The sequence below is a fragment of the Silene latifolia genome, chromosome 6 (genome assembly GCF_048544455.1).
Source record: "Silene latifolia isolate original U9 population chromosome 6, ASM4854445v1, whole genome shotgun sequence".
Lineage (NCBI taxonomy): Eukaryota > Viridiplantae > Streptophyta > Magnoliopsida > Caryophyllales > Caryophyllaceae > Silene > Silene latifolia.
The window spans coordinates 101,876,070-101,900,635 of NC_133531.1; the positions used below are offsets into that span (position 1 = coordinate 101,876,070).

The window sequence follows — 24,566 nt, forward strand, 5'->3', positions numbered from 1 at the left end:
GGAGTTGAGGGAGTCTTTTCTCCACTTTATTCTCCGATTCATTTCTGTTTTCTTCCGTTTCCTTATTTTTCACATAATTCTGCATTTCGTAAATTGTTTTCTCGGAATTACGCGTGGTACTTTTTTTTCTTTTCAGGTACCTATGGTAGCACTGCTGGCTACTGAAACCTCCTAGCTCACGCTGGTTTGGGGAGGTTTCCTTTTGCTGCGCTTAAAGTCTTGTGAGTTTCCGAGTTTAACTTCATGTCTTGTTTAGTTATAATAACGCAAATTCACATTTCCCTTTTATTTTCTTGTATGATTTTGCACAATGGGGACATTGTGTGATTTGGTTTGGGGAAGGTTTTGCATTGCATTCACATGTTTTATTGCATTTCTGTTTCACGTTTATTGCACTTCAGTTTGCATTTGTTACTTCATTTCTCTTATATATACAGAAAACTCAAAAAAATTGAAAAATTTCAAAAACATTTCACGTTTATTTTAGCATGTAGGTCGAGTCGGAACGGTAGTATTTCAATGATGACATTGCATTTTCATCTGTTTATGTCTAAGCCTTGCTAATTGACATGTTATTAGTAGAGTCTTATTGCATATCTACGAGTTTTCGTTAAATATCTTGCGGAACTTGAGACTTGACTTAGATTTTTGGCAAATTACATCATTTTCTGAGGTTTAGAGCCTATAACTGGTGACATTCATGACCGGTTTATTTAGGATTGTGAGTAGTTACTCCTTTTAAGACATGTTACATCAATATGCATAAATATGAACTTAATCTCCTTAATACCTGTATGCATTCGGGTTCGAGGTTAGTTGACACATGTGGAAGAGGTCGCCCCTTTGTTCATTTTGCCCATAAGCTCCAGACTGCCAAAAATAGCCTTTTTGTCCCGTTACTACATCATACATTTAGCCTGCCCTTGTCAAGCTAGTAGTTTATGTTCTTGGGATTGATATTTCGTTTTTGGTAGCTAATGCTCTTTATGAGAACTTGGTGAAATGATTGAAGGGAAAGAAAAAAAAGAAAGGAAAAAAGGAAATTCGTCTTTGTCTTGTAGAAGGCGCCGATCGATCGAAAAACAATGGTCGATCGACTGAACCCCGTAGAAAAATTCGAGAATGAAAAAATCATATGCGGTAAAGTGAAAGATATTGGGTTGTGATTTATACTCCCATGTTATATTTGTATTTTATGGGGAGTTGACAATTTTATGGTGATTAGTGAGTTTGTGTGCTACAATCTGCACTGTTTTATTGTTGAATCTTGAGCAAGAAGTTGGAATGAATTATTAATTTGGTTCCCTTAGTTACTAGCTTGGCTTTTAACTCTGTTTTTATCCAAATTTATCTTAGCCCCTTCCTGCCCATACCTCACATATCCATATTTACCTTGGCATGTGTCATGGTCTTTTAGGGTTGGAATGCATATGTACGGTTGTAGAGATTATTTTCATATTAGATTGCAGGCATGTTCTTATAGGTCATAGTTAGGTGAGAGTCATTATAAAATTACTTCTTTCTATCTCTTACATATATTCACCTGTGCTTATGTGTGATATGAGCGACCCGTGAGAGTCCATAATGATAAGTCTCTAAAGTTGACGGTTCAGCAGTTTTTGACGACTACATAACTCGTTTGCATGATTCATATTGCTAATTGATTGTTAGTTGTTGCATTAAACTGGTTTAGGCTTTTCAGTTTGCATTTCTCTCTGAGAATGAACGTGTTCCATTAGGTTTTAGGATCGAGTCTAGTTCTTGCTTGGGGACAAGCAAGGGTTTGGTTTGGGGAAGTTTGATGCGTGTCCTTAATATGATGTTTTACACCCTATTTTACACGCATTTCAGAGCTCATTTGTGTAGTTTAAGCTACTATTTCCCCTATTTCCGTCTACTTTTGTGTTTTTGTGTAATATTGCAGAAATGTGAAGAATCCAGCAGGAAAAGAGCCAAATCCGTCCCCGAGTACTTAGCATTGCATTTGACATGGAGTAAAGACTCGGGAAGCGAACTTGGTGCGCGTATCGAGGCCCGAAGGACGAATTTACGAAGCTTTTGGAGCCAAGTACCTGTTGAAGTAGACGATAGACTGGTGCTCTTGGTCGATAGACCAGCATGCGATTATCAGAAGCTACTGTACAGCGAGGGTTGGTCGATCGACTGGTCCTTATGGTCGATCGACCACACCGTGACTTTGGCGTGAATTAAAAGGACGAGAATTAGAAAGCCCAATGTAATTAGGTTTTAGGAATAAGTTACGTAAGAAAATCTATATAACGTAACCTGATGTTTTCAGAAGAGGATCGAATTTTAGGGAAATAATTAGGGTTCATCACACTAAGATTGAACTTTTATTAGTTTAGAATAACTTTCGTCAATAAAGTTTACTTTCCGCATTTAGTTTTGGTCTTTCCTGTTCAATTATTCTTACGGTATTCTTCTGTTCCTTTGTTCAGTTTGTTGCTTTAATTCCTCCGTAGTTAGAATTGTTAGTTTAGATTTCCCAAAGCCAAATTATCGTTTCATGATAGTTATTTATTTAGTTAATTTAAGTATGAATTCGTTTGCTTTATTAGTTTATTTTATTGCTGTTATTATCACCATCATGAGTAGCTAAATCCTTCCTGCTAGGATGTAGGGGATCTGTAGGTTAGACGGCTTTGACGTAGGTGACCTGCTGTCGGGCTCCAGTCGATCGACTGACCTACATGGTCGATCGACCAGGGCGTGTTAGATTTGCTTCGACTTAATTAATTTAATTGCTATATTTGACGAATCGAGTGCACGCGACTAGTTGAATGCTTTGGAATTGACCGACCCGATAAGATCGAAAGATGGGGAGGAAAATAGACTACTTAATTAAGTCGACTAAATTAATAAGATTGAGAGATAAGTTAATTTAAATTTTGAGTTTCATTAGTCAAGAACAAAAGTTAGTATTAGTGAGATTAGGGACCCGTAGCTTAGGCCGAAAGGTTGCTACCTGTTAAATTGGACCGAGAGGACTTTTTATTTTCCCGTCTAAAATGCTTAAGACAGTTTACCTAGAGTTGCCGCCGTCGAAACTACAGTGAACCGACCATCTTAGCATCCTTTTCATATTTGATTTCATCTTATTTCCTCAATTACTCATCTATTTGGTTTAGTTTAATTTTAAATTTGATTTCCCTTAGTTATAAAACTATTCAAAACAAACCCCCTCACAATTGTTACCTTAGACTAAAATTAGACAGCTATTAATTGCATCGCCTCTCTGTGGTTCGACCCTGACTGCCACTATCTATAGTAGTAGTTTGGATTATAAATTTATCTTTGGTGCTCTACGACGGTATCATGAAGAATAATTTCAAAAATGGTTGTCCATCTTCATTTGCAATAAAATAACACTATTTAGAGTTAAAACCGTCTTCGGACGCAAAACCAACTCAGAAACACGCAACTCGAGTCAACCCAAATCTCGAATATCGAAAATAATGCCATGAATGATTTTATCATGCCATTTGCATTAAAATGACACTAGTTAGAATCAAAACCGACACCGGGCCAAAAACCGACTCCAAATTCAAATGCCGACTCAACACGGGTCAAACCCGAGTCAAACTCACAAAATGCCTACCCCAAATAACACCCAAGAGCAAGCTCACACGGCTAACCAATCACATAAGACCACAAATCACAACCAATAAAACATTGGTTAGAACAAATGGAAAATCTAAATTTCCGAAAGGGACATTACACCCCCTTGTAATACTAGGTGGCTCGCGCCTCTTTAAGCTTCCTGCTTAACCTCCAAGCAAACTCAACTGACCTACCACCCCTACATTTCTCTATAAATACCAACCTTCACACACCATAATCTTCACACGAGAGTCCGCCCCCTCACATCTCCCTTAAACTTCTATACTCGACTTCTTAAGTCAAAAAAATCGACACGTGTTTTCGACCTACCGATCGAAAACACAAGCCTTACACATTTTGTTTGGTACCGTCGCCGTGCATTCGACCGACCCATTCGACCAACTCAACATTAGTCAATATGTTTTTCAACAACATATTTTCAAAACAAAATCCTTTTTTAAGGCACACTTTTAAACTTCTTTGATCGTGAGTAGTCACATACGAGAAAACCGTCTCTAAATTCGTCTACCTCGCAAACATCATAACACGTAAGTTTGAGGGTGTAAACAACTCACTTATTTCATGTTTTAACAGTTTTTACGAGTTTATAAGCATGAACAATGCATAACACGATTCAAATATAGGTTAGATGAGCCAAAACCATGTTTTGGCCTGAGACAGAAGCTCTTTGCTATGCAAAGAGACTCGCGCCTCTTATGGCTTCTCGGGTCAGACTCAAACTTGTTTGAGTTCGTCTTTCCTCCATTTCATTTCTTATTTGCAATCGCTTTAGTTTCAAATGTCTCAAATCATTTTTATGACAAACATTTTAACCATAAATCATAATCACCCTTGGTTCCATATACCATGACAGTTTAATCCGTGACTCGGTGATATTAATTGGTTAATTACATTTTAAAGGAAATTCTTTTCTTTTATTTACCATTTTTTCTCATTTATTTACATTTGCAAACATATTGGTTATAATTCATAGTCATCCTTGGTTCTTTATACCATGTCGGTTTAATCCGAGTACGGTGATAAATATCGACTAATTACAAATAAATGAACTTAAATAATTAGTTCAAATCAAACATTTTCCTTTCACTTTTACTTCATTTTATTTTCAACTTTGTCTTGACCATAATGGATATATCACCATTGGTTAAAATAAATAACATGTCGATTAAATTCGAGTACGGTGATAAAATGGTTAAGCACGCATATTTTACATTTTTATTTGTAAACTATGTTTTTCAAACTTTTAAATCCGACAACGAATATTACTAACATAATAGTAATTATTCTGAGTCATGCATATCATACTTGAAAATCATTTAAATATAAATACGGTTTTAAATAACCTTTTTAACAACCAGGAGGCACCTCTTGGCTCGCCCCATGGCTCGCGCCCCAAGAGTATGACTATTTCCACTTTTCAAAACCTGGACAGACTCTGTTCTCTCGCCTAATGGCTCACGCCCCAATGGGGATGCCTGGCACTGTCTGTTTTGTCTCATTATGGTACTTGTCTAGGACGATCCCGATTATGGTTAACCTGAATACATGACGGATCAGATTGACAAGTTTACGTTTTTACACTTTGTCATTTGACACCCTTTTTCAAATAATGGATCGTGTTAAGCACCATAATCCGAACTTGGTAAATGGATGTTTAATTTCCGTTTTCACATGCAAATCAATCTAAATCCAACTCGATATCATTTTCTTGATATTTGGATAAACAAACCGACTTAGTAAATTCTCACATGTTAGGTTAAGCTTTTGGATGCGAATTCATGCATTTAAACCGTTTTATCAACTTTTGCACTTAAACAACAACGATCGATCAGTAGAGGCCGCTAACATGGGCAGGATGGGTTCCCGATTAAAGGGCTTCCCAATACATACCCTCACCCCTTACTCAGAACCTTTGGATAGTGGATGGCCTTATCCAGGGCGTACGAGAGTCAATCTAGTGATAGGATGCTGAAGGGGGACGAGTCCTTATCTTTAGTACTTATGGCAAGCACCGTTTTTGCCTTGATTGACGTAGGTATAAAGTGGATTCGAACGGTTTCCAGGCATCCCATAATTGCTTGGTGGCGACTCTGAACATCTCTACAACGTTTCGAGACCTTTACCAAGACGAAACCGACCGATCTAAATCGATACGATTGAAAGCATTTTTACGGCGCCGAGCGTGGCTTTCAAAAGATCGCTGCATGTCTATATATTGGCTTGGCATGCAGGTGGCCGTGTCCACAGACCGGCATGTGGCCCATGTCCACACTTCTTATCTTCAATTCTCCTTGGTTCCCGTGCCATGCCTCCTGTATTCCGCTATGCCATATCCGTAGTGATCATCTTTACTTGTTTCACCTCGTAAATCTGTCATTTCTTCATTTAAACACAAAATAGTGGCAGTACCGGCAGTATCGACATTCTAATATAAAAGGCATATAAATGACATAATAAGCACGGAAACCGTATCAAAACCAACATGAAAGTAGTCATAAAAGTGTATATTAAAGTGATACATCACTTTCACAAATTGGTTAACATATAATTAAGGAATATACTTGATTTTACTTGTTTTCATGCTACTTTTAGGGTGAAGAGGCCACTCCGTACAAGTTGTTTGAGCGGACAAAAAAAAAAAAAAGAAGGGCGAATGGGTTAATCCTCGAGCTACTGAAACAAACGTATGTTTTTGTAATCAATTTAATGTTTATTTTTCTTAAAAAGAACAGTAATATTTATTATATTTAATGGTCAAGACTGCAAACCTCTCATAGAAAAGATTATCAGCAAAATAAGAGGTTTGGGAACTAGGAAATTATCTTATGCAGGGAGACTAGTCCTGGTTAAAGCTGTCCTTCAAACTTTTCATAATTACTAGGGTTCACTGTTTGTACTCCCTAAAGGTGTTATTGTCAGAATTGAACAGATTTGCAGAAACTTCCTTTGGGATGGGGGTGTTGATTACATGAGATCACCTTTGGTCTCATGGGACAAACACTACTACAAAAGTAGACATAATGCAACATTTCGTGTGCAACACTTACGGTTTGTGTTGCAAGTTTTAGTTAATTAAGCAACACTTTATTTAAAAATGTTGCTTTTACCTACATAGGGCATCACTTTAAATTAAGTGTTGCAATGTATTACTATAAGTGCAATGTTCTTATACAAGTGTTGCATTTTGTCGCAATACTTGAGCAACACTTATGTCACATAAGTATATATTTCCTTTAAAAAATTTTCATTTTTATTTTTTGGGCCTTAAAATTTTTTCATTCCAAATAAAATTGCGCCAATTTTTTTAGGGAATTGCAACCATTCATTCACACGTCATCTTCATTCACATCCACCGCCTAAAATTTTTTGGCTCGTTCTCACACCGTCTCATTCATTCACTGATTCACTCGTTCATTCTTCATCACAACGTCTTCTTCATCACTTCATTCATCCTTCACGTCTTCTTCATCACTTCATTCCTTCACGTCTTCGTTTCACCAGTAAACGGCGAAGTCAATCTCAATTTTGATTCATCTTTAACGTCGATCAGTATAATTGATTGGGCTTTTGTCGAAAGGTATGATACTCATCCAATTTCAATTATTTTTACCATTTCTCATTGTTCAAATTCATTATTGAATTGTTTTTTTCGAATTTTGTTTCCTGCATCTAATTATCTTTTTTCATTCCTGTTAATTAATTTTTTTCGAATTTTTTTTCCTGCATCTAATCCATTTCTCTCGTTTTGGATGCTTTGTTGTTCTCATTATTGTTGTGATGGTCATGTATGTGTAATTGTTGAGTTGAATGGAATTAAACCTTACAGGTTCTTCAATTTTAGTACAGTTGAATTTAGGCTTAATCATGTGTTTTCAATTCACGGTCTTTGACCCTCGTTTCTTCCCTATTGTGGTCTCTGAATTGTGTTTCTGATGGTGTAGTTCCTTATTGCTGTTATGACCTAGCTTTTTCCTGATGAACATTGAAATACTTGTTAAAAGAAAAGGCTATCGCTTCAAATACCTGTCCCTGACACCAATAAATCATCCTCTATATACCTAAATCCCAGAAATGGCTACATAATACACACAAGGAGATATAACTCGTCGTGTTGTTCAGTAAAAAGTTTAATTGGCAACCTATGCACATTACCAAACAGGCAAACATCACGAGTTCATGACAATGTAGTGTAAGACAAAATCGTGGACATGTAACCGTGAGCATTATAGAATAATGTTCAATTGCCACAAATGTACAGAATAAGAAGTGAAAAACAGAATGGGTGGCAGAATTCGATGTTTCAAACCTATGACTGGCCGAATCAGGAATACAAGTATTGAGTAGCTGAGTAATAACTAAAGCAGAATAAAACAATTTTACCGCAATAAGGCTGTTTAAATTACGATAAGGTCCAGGCTTTCTTATGGCCACCCATTCTGTTTTTCACTTCTTATTCTGTACACTTAATATGGTCATTTAACTCTAGGTGTTCAACTGCTCATAATTAATATGGTCTCTCGTTTTGGGAACTTTTGAGTTTTCATTGAATACGAAACGAAAAAATATGGAATTTTAGTGCCTGATGTTTGGTGGTCATTAAGAGAAGGCCGTTGTTGCGGGTGATTTCTAAATAGTGATGGGAATAGTTCCTTGTTGATGTTATCACAATATACTTAATGTGGTCATTTTGTTGTTTGTACTTGCTTTGTTTAGCTAACAACATTCTTCCTGAATGCTATGAATGATCGAGGATTTTAAATCAAACTGACATGAATATATGAAGTAAGAAAACATTTGGTGGCGGGGGAATACATTCTGTGGTTTTTGATTTAATATTTATGTATAGGTTTTGGTTACTAGACAGAATTTATGAACTGTGGAAATATACTATTATATAAGATCTTAAGATTGTATATAATAGTATTAGCCGAAACCAAAGTTATAAGATCTAGAGGCTCATAAAGTGGGTATTATTAGCCGAAACCAAAGTTATTCTCTTTGGGCTGCAAATAGTAGGCAAGACGTCTTTGAGCTACAAAATTATTGTTGATAGTGATTATTTGCAGAATTACCGGTAAATTAATGGCATTACCTGGAGTCAAATTCCAAATTTTTTAATTTACTTATGTTGGAACATGGATGATATTACCACCATCACGCAACAATATCAGCAGTACACTCAGTGTCAGTGGCCTTACGTTTTTTAATTGACTTATGCTAGGTTCAGGTCTTTAGCTTATGAAGAAATGTTCTTCATAACCTCGTATGTCAAAGTAACATTAATAGTAACAAGGGGTAATTAATTTACAATTCCTGCTCCGTAGTTTCATAGTGAAATTAGTATATTGCCTCTGTTATTTTCATGTGTGATTAGGGTTTCAGTTAATTATTAGAACTTTCGAAAATCGAAGTGGGAAACAGATGGTTTTGTTTGATGCTTGCAAAACGTGAAAAGGAAGAGATATGTTCAACCTGATTCTCTCCTCAAAACCGGTTTCACTACCCCTCGCCAACACTCACCATCCCAAATTCCCATTTATGTCCAGGCATCCCCTTTCCTTTCCTTTCAATTCACCATCCCAAATTCCCATTTATGTCCAGGCATCCTCTTTGTCTGCTCTATTCATACAACCAGAAAAAATACCAGACACTTGCCTCTTGCAGTCTTGCTGAACCTCTGCAACCAGCTTGACTGGATGTGTTACATATCCTTACAACCTGCACAAGTTTCTACATCTCCAAATACCATAAGAAACTCCCACTACTGCAGCCATACATACTTGTCTGATAAACATAGAGCTTCTGAACTTCAGAATATTTTCACATCTACTCAGAACATCAAAAGACACCTGCAGCCAGTCAGCAAGTAGATGATAGCATTTTTTTAGCAAACCAGCAATGGATGAACAAATGATCATGATCCTCAGGTTCCAACCCACAAATATAACATAGAGATGGCACATCCATTCCCATTTTCCTCAGCCTGTCAAGTGTAAGTAACTTGTGATGCTGCCTAAGCCACATGATAAAATTCCATTTTGGCAGATTATACCTGTTTCATACTACTTTGTACCAAGTAACCTTCTCAGCAGGCACCTGCATTAGCCATTTATAGCCATCAGCAATGGTGTAAGGCTCATCAGTACCTCTCCATTTGCCAAGAACATACCCTGCCTGCATACACGTCCTCTTTAATAATTGACCAGCTAGCCTTAAAAAACAACTAGTATAACCATCTGCACCTGGACTTTTATCATCAGGAATAGAAAATAGGAGTCAATTTTCGCTTTTTTGGGGTTTTTTTAATAATTCGGTTTGCACAAATTCTAGAATAAGACCGTCTGACACAGTCCATTTTTGTAAAATTTTGTGCATTTAGTCCTAATAAATGGGATTGTTCTTTTATATAATGGAACCGTTTTCACAGTGTGACCGTCTCACACAAGAATTACTGGTTAATTTGATGTTGTAGTTTAATGTTTTTATTGACTTCTCATCTGGTTTTCGCTATCGGAGTCTTTTCATCTCTGGAAGCAGAAAACAGACTCCTTTAGTGATGATGTGAAGTTTATCTCTATTCTTAGGAGGTAGATCTATGTATGGTTTGATACGTTCTATTGATAGGCATATTGGTTAAGTTAACGATGAATGACTGGATAGGTTGATCCGTATTTAGTTTTAGTTGTCAAAGACTATTTTGGTCAATTTAGTTTGCCATCGACAATTTGTTTTGTGTATTTGACAATGCATGAGCAATCTCATTTATCCTCTTCTGATATGAAATTTAATTTGAATGTGAGCATTGATCAGTGTAAGAGTAAAAGAAAGATCGTCATTATGGAGGATGTGTAGTCTTTAGATGTATTCTTATGCTTTGCGTGTTTCAATTGATCAGGCTAAGCACTACAAAGAAAGCAACGAGAAGTACTATCTGATTGCTCTCAGGTATCTACTTTGGCATTTTTTTTTTCTTTTTTTTTTTTTTTTGCCAGGAGTATAAATAGTAACTTACACAGTACAAACTCGACTCATTGCTTATTTTTTTTGTGTTTGTGTTATTAAATCCTTGGGAGTCCCCATTTTGGTTAAGCCTCATTGTGTGGACTTATATATGAACCACTTTTCTTGTTTGGAATTATATATGAACCAGTTTTCTTGTTTGCAATCATAGACAATTATTATTTAAATTTAAAATACTAAATGTATTATTTTTACATGCTTAAACAAATTAATGCCTAAAATTCTCATCATTCCTATCATTCTCCAAGCGATTCTTTGTTTTTATATGTATATGATTTGTGCTTATTTAATCCAGAATTCAGAGGATGAGGAATGATAGAAGTTGGATGTATATAGCTAGACGTTTGCCTGAGTTTGGAAATGGAGTCATTGAGTTCCTTAATGTGTCATTTTCTAAGGGTGTTCATGGGAGTCAAATAAGATGTCCATGTAAGAGGTGTATTAACCGATATTGGTTACGAAAACATGAGGTGTATGATCATTTAAAAGCATTCGGTTTTGTTGAGAATTATTATGTTTGGACCTTTCATGGAGAGTCTCCTTTATCAACTGAATCCATAGTTGAAACCCTTGATGAAGAACCAAATTTCAATGACAATACCAACACATTGTTAGACGACAGATTTAGAAGTTGTTTTGAAGGTCCCACTAACGTACAAACTGGTCCAAATGATGAAGCTAAAAAATTTTATAAGTTGGTAGAAGAGGGTCAACAGGAATTATTCCCGGGCTGTAAGAATTTTTCAAAACTGTCTTTTATCATTCGACTATTTTTGTACAAGACAGTTCATGGAATTAGTAATGTGGCATTCAATGATCTCCTCCAATTGCTAAGAGACATGGTTCCGGAGGCAAAAATTCCAGTCAACTTCAATGAAGCTAAGAATATTGTGAGGGATTTGGGTCTTGATTATAAAAAAATATGTGCGTGTCCTAACGATTGTATGCTATTTTGGAAAGAGTTTGAAAATGCTGAAGAGTGTGTTAAATGTCATGCCTCTAAGTGGAAAAAATGCGAAGCGAATTCATCTAATAAGACTTCAATCACTAAGAATAATCGTCAAATACCTGCAAAGGTATTATGGCATTTTCCACTAGAACCTAGGTTGCAAAGAGTATATATGAATTCAGAAATGGCAGAAGTTATGACATGGCATGTTGATAAACGTCCTAAAGATGGGTATCTAAGACACCCTGCTGACGGGTCAGCTTGGAAGGAATTTGATTCGCTATACCCTTTATTTGCTAATGAACCTAGAAATGTAAGGTTAGGTTTGGCTTCTGATGGGTTCAATCCATTTCGAACTATGAGTGTATGTCACGGTATTAGATGGCCCGTTGTGTTGGTCAATTACAATTTGCCACCTTGGATGTTCATGAAACCGAATATTTTATGCTATCATTTGCTCATTCCCGGTCCCGAGGGTCCAGGGAATAACATTGACGTATACTTACAGCCTTTAATTGAGGAATTGAAAGATTTATGGAATGTAGGGCTCGAGACATATGATAAATTTAGGAATGAAACATTTAAGTTACATGCTACTTTGACATGGACAATTAGTGATTTTCCGGGTAATTCAATGTTATCGGGATGGAAAACAAAAGAGAAGTTTGCATGTCCAAGTTGTAACCATGAAACCGACTCCTTATATCTGAAGCATAGCAAAAAAAATGTGTTATATGGGTGGTCGCAGATTTTTAGATGCTAATGATCCTTTGCGCCATGATAAGAAGTCTTTTAATGGTAAATTTGAAGAAAGACCCCCTCCCAGACCCCTGACAGGATTTCATGTATTAGAAGAGTTGTCTGATTTTGTGAATTCTTTTGGGAAGAAAGAAAAGCAAAAGAACAAAAGTGATTGCCCATGGAAGAAGAAGTCTATATTTTTTGAATTGCCTTACTGGAAACACAATAAATGTCGGCATAACCTAGACGTAATGCACATTGAAAAAAATCTTTTTGACAATGTACTGGGAACTTTATTGGATATCTCTGGTAAGAGTAAGGATCACCCAAATGCTCGTTTTGACCTATTAGATATGGGTATTAAAGAGGATCTACAGCCTCAATTGTCAGAACACCAGAGACATGTCTTTTTCCCAAAGTCATGTTATTCCATGTCTACAAAAGAAAAGGATATCTTCTGTCGTGCTTTGAAAGGAGCAAAACTTCCTTATGGCTTCGGCTCTAATATTTCGCGATGTGTGAATTTAGCGCAAAGGAAAGTTTCAGGATATAAAAGTCATGATGCTCACATCATTTTACATTACTTACTTCAAGTTGCTGTGAGAAGGTGTCTTCCTAGGCATGTGGCTGTTCCTTTGATTAGATTAGGAAATTTTTTCCGGAAACTGTACAGTAAAGTCCTAAATCAACAAGAACTTGATTACTTAGAATCTGAAATTATCCAAATATTATGTGACTTAGAAAAAATATTTCTCCCAAGCTTCTTCGACATCATGGTACATCTGCCCATTCACCTAGTAGAGGAAATTAGGCTTGGGGGTCCTGTGCAAGGGAGAGGGATGTATTTCATTGAAAGATATTTATGCAAATTGAAATCATATGTGCGAAATAGAGCTCGTCCAGAAGGATCTATTGCAGAAGGTTATTTGATTGAGGAATGCATGAATTTTTGCTCTCGGTACGTGGACGGGGGCAAGACAAGAGATAACAGAAGCACGATTGACATGTCGGCTAATGAAACACAAGTACTTGACAAGACAATTTTTACAAGCTGTGGTCATCCTTTGGGAGGAAAAAAACAAAGAAATGGACGGGTGTTTACTCGGACGCCAAAGTAGTGACAAAGCATCGTTACGCATTATTCAACTCAGATAGTCAAGAGGTTGAACAATGCATAAAGTAAGTAAATTTAACATATAATTTGATTACTAACATTATCTTATAGGCATTAATTAATATATGTCTGCATTTAATTTTTAATTTATGAATTTATGTAGAGAACATGAAGCGGTTGTGAACTGTCAACGAAGGAAAAGTAAATGGAAACGTGCACGGCATCATAGTCATGATTTCCCAAGTTGGTTGAAAGAAAAGGCGACCCAAACCGGTATTTCTGACCAAATGTTTTGGCTTGCTAAAGGACCTGCTCCTACAGCTAAAAGGTTTAAGGGATATTATGCGAATGGTTATGACTTTTATACGAAATCACGCGATGCCAGATGCAAAACACAAAATAGTGGAGTAACTCTCTCTGCTTTAACTTCAAGTTTTGCTAGCTCTAAAGACAAAAATCCTGTTGATGGGGATGTTACGTATTATGGTGCAATTCTAGACATAATTGAGCTCAACTATTGGTCTAAGTTTACTGTTGTTTTGTTTCGTTGTGAGTGGTATCAAGTGGAGAAAGACGAATATGGGATGACTTGTGTTAATGTGAATAAATATTGTTCAGTGGATGATCCGTTTGTAATGCCATCCCAAGTGCATCAAGTATTTTATGTGGCGATCCGATTGTAGATGGGTTGCGGATGTCATGACTAAGGTTCCAAGAGACATATTTGATTATAACATTGAAAATGAAGAACCTAATAATGACCTTATAATGCGTGATGGGCATGTGGAACCTCAAGAGAATATCAGATTGTCAAGAGAAGATATAGATCCTACGGTTGTTGATGCTAATACTGTCTTGGGTAACATTAATAATTTGTTTGATTTAAATGCTGACAGTGACGACAATGATGACACCTTATGGGACTGCATGCAAGTAGAGGAAGAACGTAACGATGAGGAATGATGAGTAGTGTCAATCTAGTATTTATACATTTGTAGTGTGTCGTATTTGATTATTGTGTGCTAATTTATGTGACATTTTGCAGTTTCATTTATAATAAATTTGATTGTTTGTCTGATGCTTTTTTTTTGTGGAAACTTGAATGCAATTGAAATATATCAAGCCTGAATAATAAATTTTATTGTTTGTCTAATGCTTTTTTTTTTGTGGAAACTTGTATGCAATTGAAGTATATCAAGCCTGAAAATGGGAAAAGTCGATCAACAATTACGCTTGAATGAATATGAGAGAGTTCGAATTCCAAGAATTGCCCAAAATCGTAGTAAGGTTGAACAGCAGCTTGGGTTACGAATGCTGCATACGATCGTCGACAAGCCTGGTGGAAAGTAGCGAAAGTAAAAGACGAAAACAAAATAGATCAGGAAGAACATGTCATTCCGACAAAGATGATCTGGATTATTTTCCTACTAACAATGAGGCAGAGGATGATCATGTACATGCGGAAGTTCCTAAAAAGGTAATTGATATGTCAGTATTGTCGAGTTTGTCTTGATTTATATGACTCTGTAAGTAGTTAGTGTTGATGAGGATGCGAAATAGATGTGCAACATATTCCATGCATCATTGTGAAACTGAATTCCAACATTATTCCTTGTATTGGGGCCGAAAAACCCGAGTGAAAAATGTGCAAGGCCTGTGCTCGTTTTCGAGTTACTGTTAGTAGTCTTTCTTGATAATAAATTACAATAAGTGAATAATTTTGTATAAAGGGCGTTATGACAAATTAATTAACTTTTGTTCTTGATAATAAATTACAATAAGTGAATAATCAAATCAATAGCAATGATAGGTGCCTATCCCCTCTGGTATTTCATGTAGTTATTTATGATTTGGTGTTAGCAGTTCTTACTGGACGTTTCTTAATGGTTTCAGTTATTAAGTAATCTCATTAGTTATATCTTTATATACATGTGACTTGTGAGCATTAAATATAGGATTTTTATGATACTTGAACTCATTATCTCTAGTATGCATCTATCTCTTCGGTAAGATCATTTATATTTAATTTGTCATCTCATTATGCTTAGCCCTAAGACCTAATCCCGCAGTCCCTTGTATCTTTATTTTCAAAAAGGAAGATTATCTATCCCATGGCCTGAGACTTGGCAGTTACGAAGTATATAATTGCTGATAATAAGCTTTGCTTTCAATTCCTTCTGCTCCCTTTTGACTTCAGTTGGGTGTTGAGGTCAGTGGATGTTCTGCTAGTCCGTTCTTCTAACCGCTAACAAAGTGTTGATATGTTTGCCACAAATGTTCATATCAACCCATGTCAAGAGATCTGTTCTTGTTGACTGCATAATATTTCATCCATTGGTTTGATCTGGCTGATATAGACAGAGTTTTATGGTGGCTATGCCTTCAACAAATAGAACATCGATGACATGCTAATTGTACATTTTTCATCTCTTACTGTCGTATTTTTAGGAAAAGGCGTAGGAGTCTCCAAGGAAACGGGCTATTGGAGCAACATTGTATATAGAAGATGAACAAAGTTTATCTAATTTGATGAACTCTGCCAAAATTATTACCAAAAGTTGCTAAAATTTCTTGTCATCATGGTTCTCATAATCTCATGTACTTTCTTTTCTTTTACCATTGCGGACTGTGCTTTCTGCTACTGATGCTGAGTTAAACAGCAAAATTGTTTTAGTTAAGTAGGTGCAGACTTGAAGTTCATGGGTATCACTGTATCAGTGCTGCGCGTGGCCTGTAGATGATTTCTCTAGTTCTGAATGCTAGAGGAAACAGCCGGCATAACTAAATTGGGAGTAGTCGATGAATATCCCTTCACCGGAAGCATTATCCTGGAAAAATGGCACGCCATCTGGCGCCCCATTAAGTTATGAGGTGTTCGTGGCACAACGTAGCCATATTGTTCAGCAGTCAATAGGTCAAGCTGTTGGTGAAATGCGTTTGATGAATCTAAATATGACGAACCCTGTTTCTCTTGTTGAGAATCACTCTGCCTGTCGAAAGTTTTGATATCTGTCATTCGTTCTGCTGGGATATGCAGGTTTTTTATGTCCACCTATTTTTGAATATGCAGGTTTCTAAGTCTGGTAGTCGACAACGTGCACAATATATACCTCCTGGATCAGTGACGAGATACTCCAATTATAACAGATTGAGAAATCAAGGTCAAGCTAACAAACACCAACAAGGGTTTGAGCTCCAGCAACCCTTTGACAAAGATCGTGCACGTCAAAGGCATGGCGATGCATCTAATGTAAACCTTAACCCGAAAAATGATGTTAGAGAGATGACTATGGCTGAGTTGATCTTGAAGAGAAATCAGTTGCAAAGAGACGAAGAAAGGAGTACTGATTTTCATCAACCATCACATTTCACCCCTACTGAGGGAGATAATAACATGGGAGGTAATAATCATTTAAAGATTTAATTATCCTAAGTTAATCTATTTAATTTTTTCACTCAACTATTTCAAAACAAAACATGCAGTTCACTATGAAAATTCATCTCAATTGGAACGAGATCAACTTATAGCAGAATGTTTTGGAGGAGATGCATTAACTGATAGTAGTAGTGAAGGAGAGAACTCTGATACGTCACATAGCGATGAAGAGGAAGATCCTGAAGATGAGAGTGAGGAAATAAACTTGGATAGTCGAGATCTTGAATTAGCTGGTAAATTAATATCTACTTCTTAGCCATTGTCAATGTCTGAATGTGATACGTATTTCTTTTGTTGGTTTGACTTTTGGGCTAAAGGAATTCAGTTAGAATAATCAAAAGGGTAAATTGAGATCCTAAGACGCGAGACAATGACTACATTTAAACGGTACATTTGTATTAATAAATAACCATGCCAAAAAAAACTCATTTGCTGGATAACGTGATTTTTGTTGCTGGATATGGACTCTGATTGCGTTCCCTGTTTTTGATGCATCTTACCCAAGTACTTTAGTAAGGTATCTGCTCTTAAATATGCAAAATTTATTCATTTGGATTTAAAAAGCAACATTGACAACAATGATAATCTAATCCCATTTGATTTCGTAATTTTTGTTTCTATTGAATACTGTTGGTTTATTTGAAATTGCCAGATGTTGGTGTCATGAGTGGGGCAATCATATTCATCTAAGATGAACTGAAAGTAAATGAATTGATCAATTGATCAAGCCACATCTGATAACTTATATGATGTTTTATCTTATATACTTCTCCTAGATATCTCGGAAGGCGGTACAAGAGGACCAACCATGTTACACGATGTGCACACGCGACCGCTTCAGAAAAGGGTGGCCATTATTTTAAATGAGTTTGGGCAACCAATTGGTCCCATAGTTCAAAAACAAAACATTGTATGTGAATTTTCTCGTTTTTTAGGTACATTAGCTCGAGATTATACCTATGCACCTTTAGTCTTTGACTCTTGGCGGAAAGTCCCTAACAAAGATAAATTGTGGGAATATGTCTTGGTATGCATCCTTTAAATTACAACTTATTTGAATTCAGTAGCGCCCATTTATTTTTTTTCAAACTTATACGAAATCATTTTATTTTATGCAGACAAAATATATAGTACCAGATGAAGGTAAAGACTGGTGATGAAGACGTTAGAGATGCTTGGAGAGTCCATAAATGTCGTTTCAAGAAGAAGCATTTCTACAGGCATAAAGATGATAAAAGTAGGTGGAGAAAGAGATCTAACCTAGTTCCTGATGACGACTTTCTAAAATTACTTGCCACATGGAAAAAGAAATCTGAGAAGGTGATATTCAACCCCTTATACTTGAATTTATTAATCTGAAACTTTTTTGCCTAGCTTAATATGCTATAGATATCGTCTTTAATTACACTAATATGTTTCAATATCTATGCATTGCTCTAATGTGTAGAGGCGATGCTCTCGTAACCGTGATCGTCGGTTGGCTCAAAAAAATATGCACACCGCTGGCCCAAAAAGTTTTGCAGTTATACGCGAGGAACTGGTAATTTTAATGGTCATTTGTCATCGATTATATGAACCGTAGATAATATTAACTAAAGCATAAATTAAGTTTTGCTCAATTTACAGACAAATGAAAATCCAGACAAAGAGCCACCTTCTCTTGCTAAGATGTTTGAGCATACTCGTGAAAGAAAAACAGGAAAAAAGTACAAAGAGTCGTATGACGATACAGAAAGAAAGATAGTAAGTAAATCAATCCTGTCATGTTTATAGTTACTATGATGCTTTGATAAATTTTTTTGACGAGTGACTGTCTAATTATAGACAGAAATGAAGACGTATGTACCTGATGATGGGGAATGCCAACCAGACCCCTTTTTGGGTGTCATGGGCAAGGAATATGACAGACGTCGTAGATTATTTAGCAGGGGCGTGTCTAATAAAAAGTTAAAGGAGGTGAATGGTACACAAACGTCTTATGTGGTTCCAGGGGAAATTTTGGAGTCTCTAAAGACTAGTTTACGTGAAGATTTGCGGAAAGACATGGACTACGAAATGAGTAGACGAAACAAAGAACAGGAAGAAGAATATCTCAAGAGGAAGGCCGAGTTAGAAAGCATGGAAAAAGATATTGAAAATGAAAGAGAGTTAATGAGAGAGCAAATACTAACAAAGTTTTTAGAAAGGCTACCTCCAGAAGTTGTCAAGGAGTACTTATCTTGAGGTATGTATATATCTTCTTCATTGCTGATTCTTTATTTTTCTCTCTTTTCTCCCGTAAGTCTTGCCGATGAATGTGAGGAGTTATTGATGAGAATTGCCCCCTTGTTTTAATGTGGGAACATTTTGGTTAAAGTGTACCCTTTTCATTTAGAATTGGTTAAAGATTTTGGTCAACTTTAATGGCTTGCTATTGTTGGTTCATATGCTGTTTATAACCCACATGATTAGCTGTTTGGCCATTTCTATGTTTATCAATTCACATAGATTCTTTGTCTTAGGATTTAGGATAAACGTGAAACGTGAAGTACGGGTTTAATTGCTATTGTTTTCTAATGATTTTTGGTAAAATTTGTTGTGGTTCGATTGTCGCTAAAAATTGTGCATCCAAGTCGTAAGTTATGGTTGAATTTGGTTATGTTAAGTAGGTAACGGATGGTTGTATATTATTAAATCCAAAGCGATGTATCATTGACAGTAGCCGTTGCTTAAACTTTCACTCATGTTGAATTGTAATAGAATCACTGATGGCCAGTAGCTAAATTTCCTCACCTAGCATTTTATGTCGTCTGACCATACTAATTCATGCTATAATGGTTATAATGCTTAATTAATTGCATTATGAGAACTATGTTTAGTGGTGTACTGGATGTGCGGTTGTAACATGAACATGGTAAGTTGAGTTTTAAATGATAGATGCTTGTCTTAGTTAAATTTTATGCTGATGATGTACGCGCCCTCAGTATGCCGCTCGCGCTACGTGAAATGTTGGAGTCGTGCGTTGGTTTGTGTTGTTCAGGAACATGTTTGGTTCAATTTTCATACAAATGCACAGGGACATGTTTTACTATGCGTGAAACTTAACAACAAGAATTCTGGTTTCTAATTGTGTTCCATTTTTTATGTTACAGGTTGCATTTGAGGTATTATTTTGCCGTGGGTTGATTTTCTGCTCGGGTGGCAACATACATATGGTCCAAAGTACAACAATGAAGACTTTTAATATAATAATCGTTACTCATTTGTTCTATTTAAACATTTGCTACATTTTTCTACTTAAACATTTGCTAAGTTCTACTTTTGATTCTTTTTGGAAATGTAATGACATTCATTTTGAGACTGAATCTATTGTAATTTTGGAATGATTTGCAATTGAATGCACAATCAGTGAGAATTACAATTAAGTATTGTCTTTGGATAAAGTAGTAGTGTTGTATTTGTTTATTACAAGTGTTTTTATTGAACGTAACTAGTGTTGCGCTTGCAAAATAAAAATGTTGCATTTGTTTGTTATAAGTGTTGCTTTTCAACATGAAAAGTATTGCATTAGTTTAGGAAGTGTTGCTATTTTTTCACAAGAAGTGTTGCATTAGCAAATAAAAATGTTGCCTTTGAAATTGAAAAAAGCGTTGCATTAGCATAACATATGCAACACTTTATAAAAGTGTTGCTTTAGTTTGAAAAGTGTTGCATTAAGTGTTGCAATGAGCTAATGCAACAAGACTTTATGTAGCACTTCATTAAGTGTTGCATAAACTCTAAAGCAACATTTATACGACATTATGCAACAATAGCGAAGTGTTGCTACAGGATCAAAATGTAGTAGTGTAAACCAAAAAAAGGAAGAAGGCCTAGGTCTTAAAAATGATATAGACTGGAATAAAGCCGCGTTGGGGAAGATTGTGTGGTGGATTGTTACAAAACCCGATCATCTATGGGTTAAATGGGTCAATCACATCTATATAAAAGGAGTTGATTAGCAGACATATAAACCTCCAGCTGACTTCAATTGGTACTGGAGGAAAATCTGTCAAGTCAAGAGTCTTTTTTAGGAGGCTTATCAACATCAGATCTGGAATACAGAAAAGGGACATGAATACTCAATAGCAAAAGGGTATGAATACATCAGAGGCAAGGGGAACGTTGTAAATTGGGCTCAAATCGTGTGGAACAAATGGGTTATTCCAAAACACATCATCATTTCATAGATTTACCACCATAACAATTTAAATACGAATGGTAAATTGCATAGATTGGGGATAAGTACTACGGATACCTGTCATATATGTGAGGAGGAGACAGAATCAGAAGACCGCTTGTTTTTTTGCTTGTGTATACAGTGGAAGGATCATCAAGGGAATTGAGGTTTGGCTCCTAGTTGATATACCTACCCATGATCTCCTACAATGGAGATTAAGCAGACGTTCTTCTGTGGTTAGACGGGATCTTATCAATGCTACCATCAATGAATGTATCTACCATGTGTGGCAACAATGGAACGACTGCAAATTTGAACAAGCTTGCGAGACTAAAACAGTTGATTCAGGTGATTACTGCTGAGATGCGAACTATATTCATGGGGCACACACAACAGACTCAGGGAAGGTGACCGGAGATAGATCGAGAGATTGGTGGAGAAAACAAGATGATGGAGACTAAAGAGGAAAATGAAGCAACAGATTTTTGTTGTTAGAAATAGGTTTTCTATTTCGTTTTTTGTTTGCTGAATGGTTGATGTTGTCTAAAAATTGGTTTTGGGCCTGTTCTAAGTACGCATGGTTCGGTTCATTTTTGTTTGGGTGGGGATGGTCTTAATTTTAGGCCTACCATGTAACAAGAACGTTTTATCATTTTTCTAATACTACTTACATTTCATCAAAAAAAAATTTAACGTTTATTTTTCTTAAAAAGATTGGTAATATTTATTATATTTAATTTTTCATATGTATATCATTTCTGATGTTTTTTTTGTTTTTTCAGATTGCTTACAAGGAGGAGATGAGTCAATTATTGCCAGATGGACAGACTCCAGACGAGTACCGCGCGTACTACAAGGCTTTCAAGGCCTTCGACAAGAAGTCGAGGCTATTTGGGACCGGAGACAAGGGAGCCTAAGTGTGGTATGAACCTCCTTGTAACAAAGGTGCTCGACGATCTTTCTATTACACTCCTAGCATGGTTTCTCAAATTGCTACCCCAATGAACAATGAGCGAGCTGCTCGGTTAGCTCTTAAAAAACAATTTCGCAACACTGAAGAAATTGTTCGTCAACAGAGCTAACAGATGGCAGCCATGCAAAAGACTTGGGCTGAGCAGATATCTCAACCCACAAACTCGTGCTCAGGTTTCTCTCCACATCGTAGAAACAACTATGCGGACGAAGGCCATGAATTTGGAGGTAGTGGTCCTGTTCAGCCTATAGATTAGTATTGTCGTCGATGTTATTATGTAAAAAACAATGCTTATTTGTACTCCCTCCATCCACACCAATGGTAACATGGACCCACTTTTTGTGAGGAGAAAAGTGGGTCAATGTTACCATTGCTGTGGTATGGAGGGAGTATTTAATTAGTAAGACATTGTACGAATTTGACAAACTTTTTATGTAAATAACTTTGTTTTTCCAATCCCGCTCAATTTTTATTTTTTTTGTTGGCTACTCTTGATTCCCGCACTTGCGGTCGACATGAAAATGTATTCCCGCTTTGCAGTCGATGATTGTGTGTGTTTTGGAGGTTTTGGTTGTATATGTTGATTTGAAACGATGCAAATAGGCAACGTGGCTGGGTAGTAAGCTGTTGTTTTCAGCCCCTGACAGAAATTCTGTCGGGAAAGTCAAACCTTATTTGACTATCCAGACAGATATTACGTCACATATAACAGGCTTGTGACCGGAAATCCGTCAGTAAAATCAATATTTCGTTGACTTTACTGACGGAATTTCCGTCATACACCTCCATTTTCAGATTTTATGGAACCACCTAAGATGCCACGTGTCAGCTTTCTAACGGAAAATCCGTCAGTAAAGTCAATATTTCGTTGACATTACTGACGGAATTTACGTCAGACACCTCAATTTTCATTTTTCTATGGAACCACCTAAGGTGCCACGTGTCAGCTGTCTGACGGAAAGTCCGTCAATAAAGCATGTTCCTGCCGGAAAATTTGTTAGTAATGCGCTTATCAAGTATGGCGGTTTAACCGTCAGTGTTCCGTCATTATTCCTTATTACTGACGGATTTTCCGTCAGGATCGCAATTTTAGTGACGAATCGTACTGATGCGCTTTCCTAACGGAAAATCCCTTAGGAACGCGCATTACTGACGGAAAAAGGCGGGTGTTCGGAATGGTACTTTAACTCATACTCGTATTAGATTAGTTTCAAAGTTAGTTAGTTATGTCAGACGATAATATAGAAAAATGAAACAAAAAAAAGATAAAAAAAAAAACTATTAAAACGAGAAAATAAAAGGGAGAATGAGGGAGTTTTAATACACCCTCAACCTACATGTATCATTGACACTGTCTTGAGTCATAATCGATAGTATTTTGTCTCGAGGGTCTGTCGTCGATGAAATCAAATAATCAAATAACACGTTTTTGAAATCCGAACAATATTTTTCAAACTCACTTTTCTCACTCGTTTCTTAACCAAATTTTGATTAGAACTATTTTTCAGAATCGTGGTGAAGTGTAGATTTGGTATCTAAAATGAAACATGGGTCATTTTGGTGGAAGGGGCACGAAAAAAGAGGCAAAACAGAAGAGGTCTCACTTGAACAAGCTCTGTTTTCATATGAATTCGACGCAACTTAGGGTTAACTTTTTAAGTGTGGTTTCTTCTGGGTTGTGTATGAATGTATGGATATGCTAGAGGAATATAAGGGTGGTATGGAGGAGATATTTATAGGGAGTTTCGAAAGGGTTAGAATAAGGTTTAAAGAGGGAGGCGACCTTGGTTTTCTAGTTGTTTGTGGATTCTTGTTGCTGGTTTCGGGGGGTTTGTTAGGGTTTGTTATGGAGTTTACTTGGAAGGTAAGGTAGGGAAATGAATAGGGACATGGGTTGTGGCTTAAGGAGTGATTGGTGATGCATTTGAGAGGCATAAAGAGATAGATTCGCACTCTATTTTAGAGTTGATGTCCGTCGATTTCTTGTGAGGGTCTCAGAGATGTTATTGCCTGGTTTCGTGGTGGGAAAGGTAAGGGATGTGGGTAGGATAGTTGGGTACGGGTTGGTGGTATTGGGTTTACGGACCAAGGTCACCCGCGCGTTGTGTTGTATGAGGCGGCGACACTTCTCCCATGGAACCTTGGTGGATCCAAAGCACGTCATAAGCTGTTACCGATTCGAAAGGCATTGAAACCGGTGAATGGTTTGAACAAGCCTGCATTTTTGGAGTCGCCACCAAATTTTATGGAAAGTTGGAACCGTTCGAATATTTCGCGCCTTGTCAAGACACAAAGTAGTGACATGAACAATAAGAAATTCATTGTCCTTAGCATTCCATGTCTAGAATGACTCATGCGATGCCAATGAACACAGATGCTCACAGATATCTGAGTAAGGGGTGAGGGTACGTATTAGGAAGCTCTTTATTTGAACACCTAATTCCGCCCGCGTTGATAGTGGCCTCTACTAATGGTCAGGAAGCCATTTATACT

General features: G+C 36.7%; 1 protein-coding gene and 1 long non-coding RNA gene across 2 annotated transcripts; both read left to right on the forward strand.

Annotated features, from left to right (window-relative positions):
- Positions 1-10,967: 10,967 nt before the first annotated feature.
- LOC141588409 (uncharacterized) lies at positions 10,968-14,429 on the forward strand. Its single transcript, XM_074409852.1, has 4 exons — positions 10,968-12,274; positions 12,360-13,310; positions 13,630-14,094; positions 14,150-14,429. Exons 1-4 carry the CDS (start codon positions 10,968-10,970, stop codon positions 14,427-14,429), a joined length of 3,003 nt encoding a protein of 1,000 aa, XP_074265953.1.
- Positions 14,430-18,155: 3,726 nt separating this feature from the next.
- LOC141658883 (uncharacterized) lies at positions 18,156-18,639 on the forward strand. The gene is made up of 3 exons (XR_012549502.1): positions 18,156-18,222; positions 18,350-18,442; positions 18,529-18,639. It is a non-coding gene; the product is annotated as an uncharacterized LOC141658883 (long non-coding RNA).
- The last annotated feature ends 5,927 nt before the right edge of the window (positions 18,640-24,566 follow it).

What these genes read in the sequence shown, in the direction of transcription:
- LOC141588409 (XM_074409852.1), top strand. Translation starts at nt 10,968, where the DNA reads ATGAGGAATGATAGAAGTTGGATGTATATAGCTAGACGTTTGCCTGAG. An exon ending in GGATGGAAAACAAAAGAGAA is followed by an intron (nt 12,275 to 12,359) that starts GTTTGCATGTCC and finishes GGGTGGTCGCAG; the next exon opens with ATTTTTAGATGCTAATGATC. An exon ending in TGCATGAATTTTTGCTCTCG is followed by an intron (nt 13,311 to 13,629) that starts GTACGTGGACGG and finishes GAATTTATGTAG; the next exon opens with AGAACATGAAGCGGTTGTGA.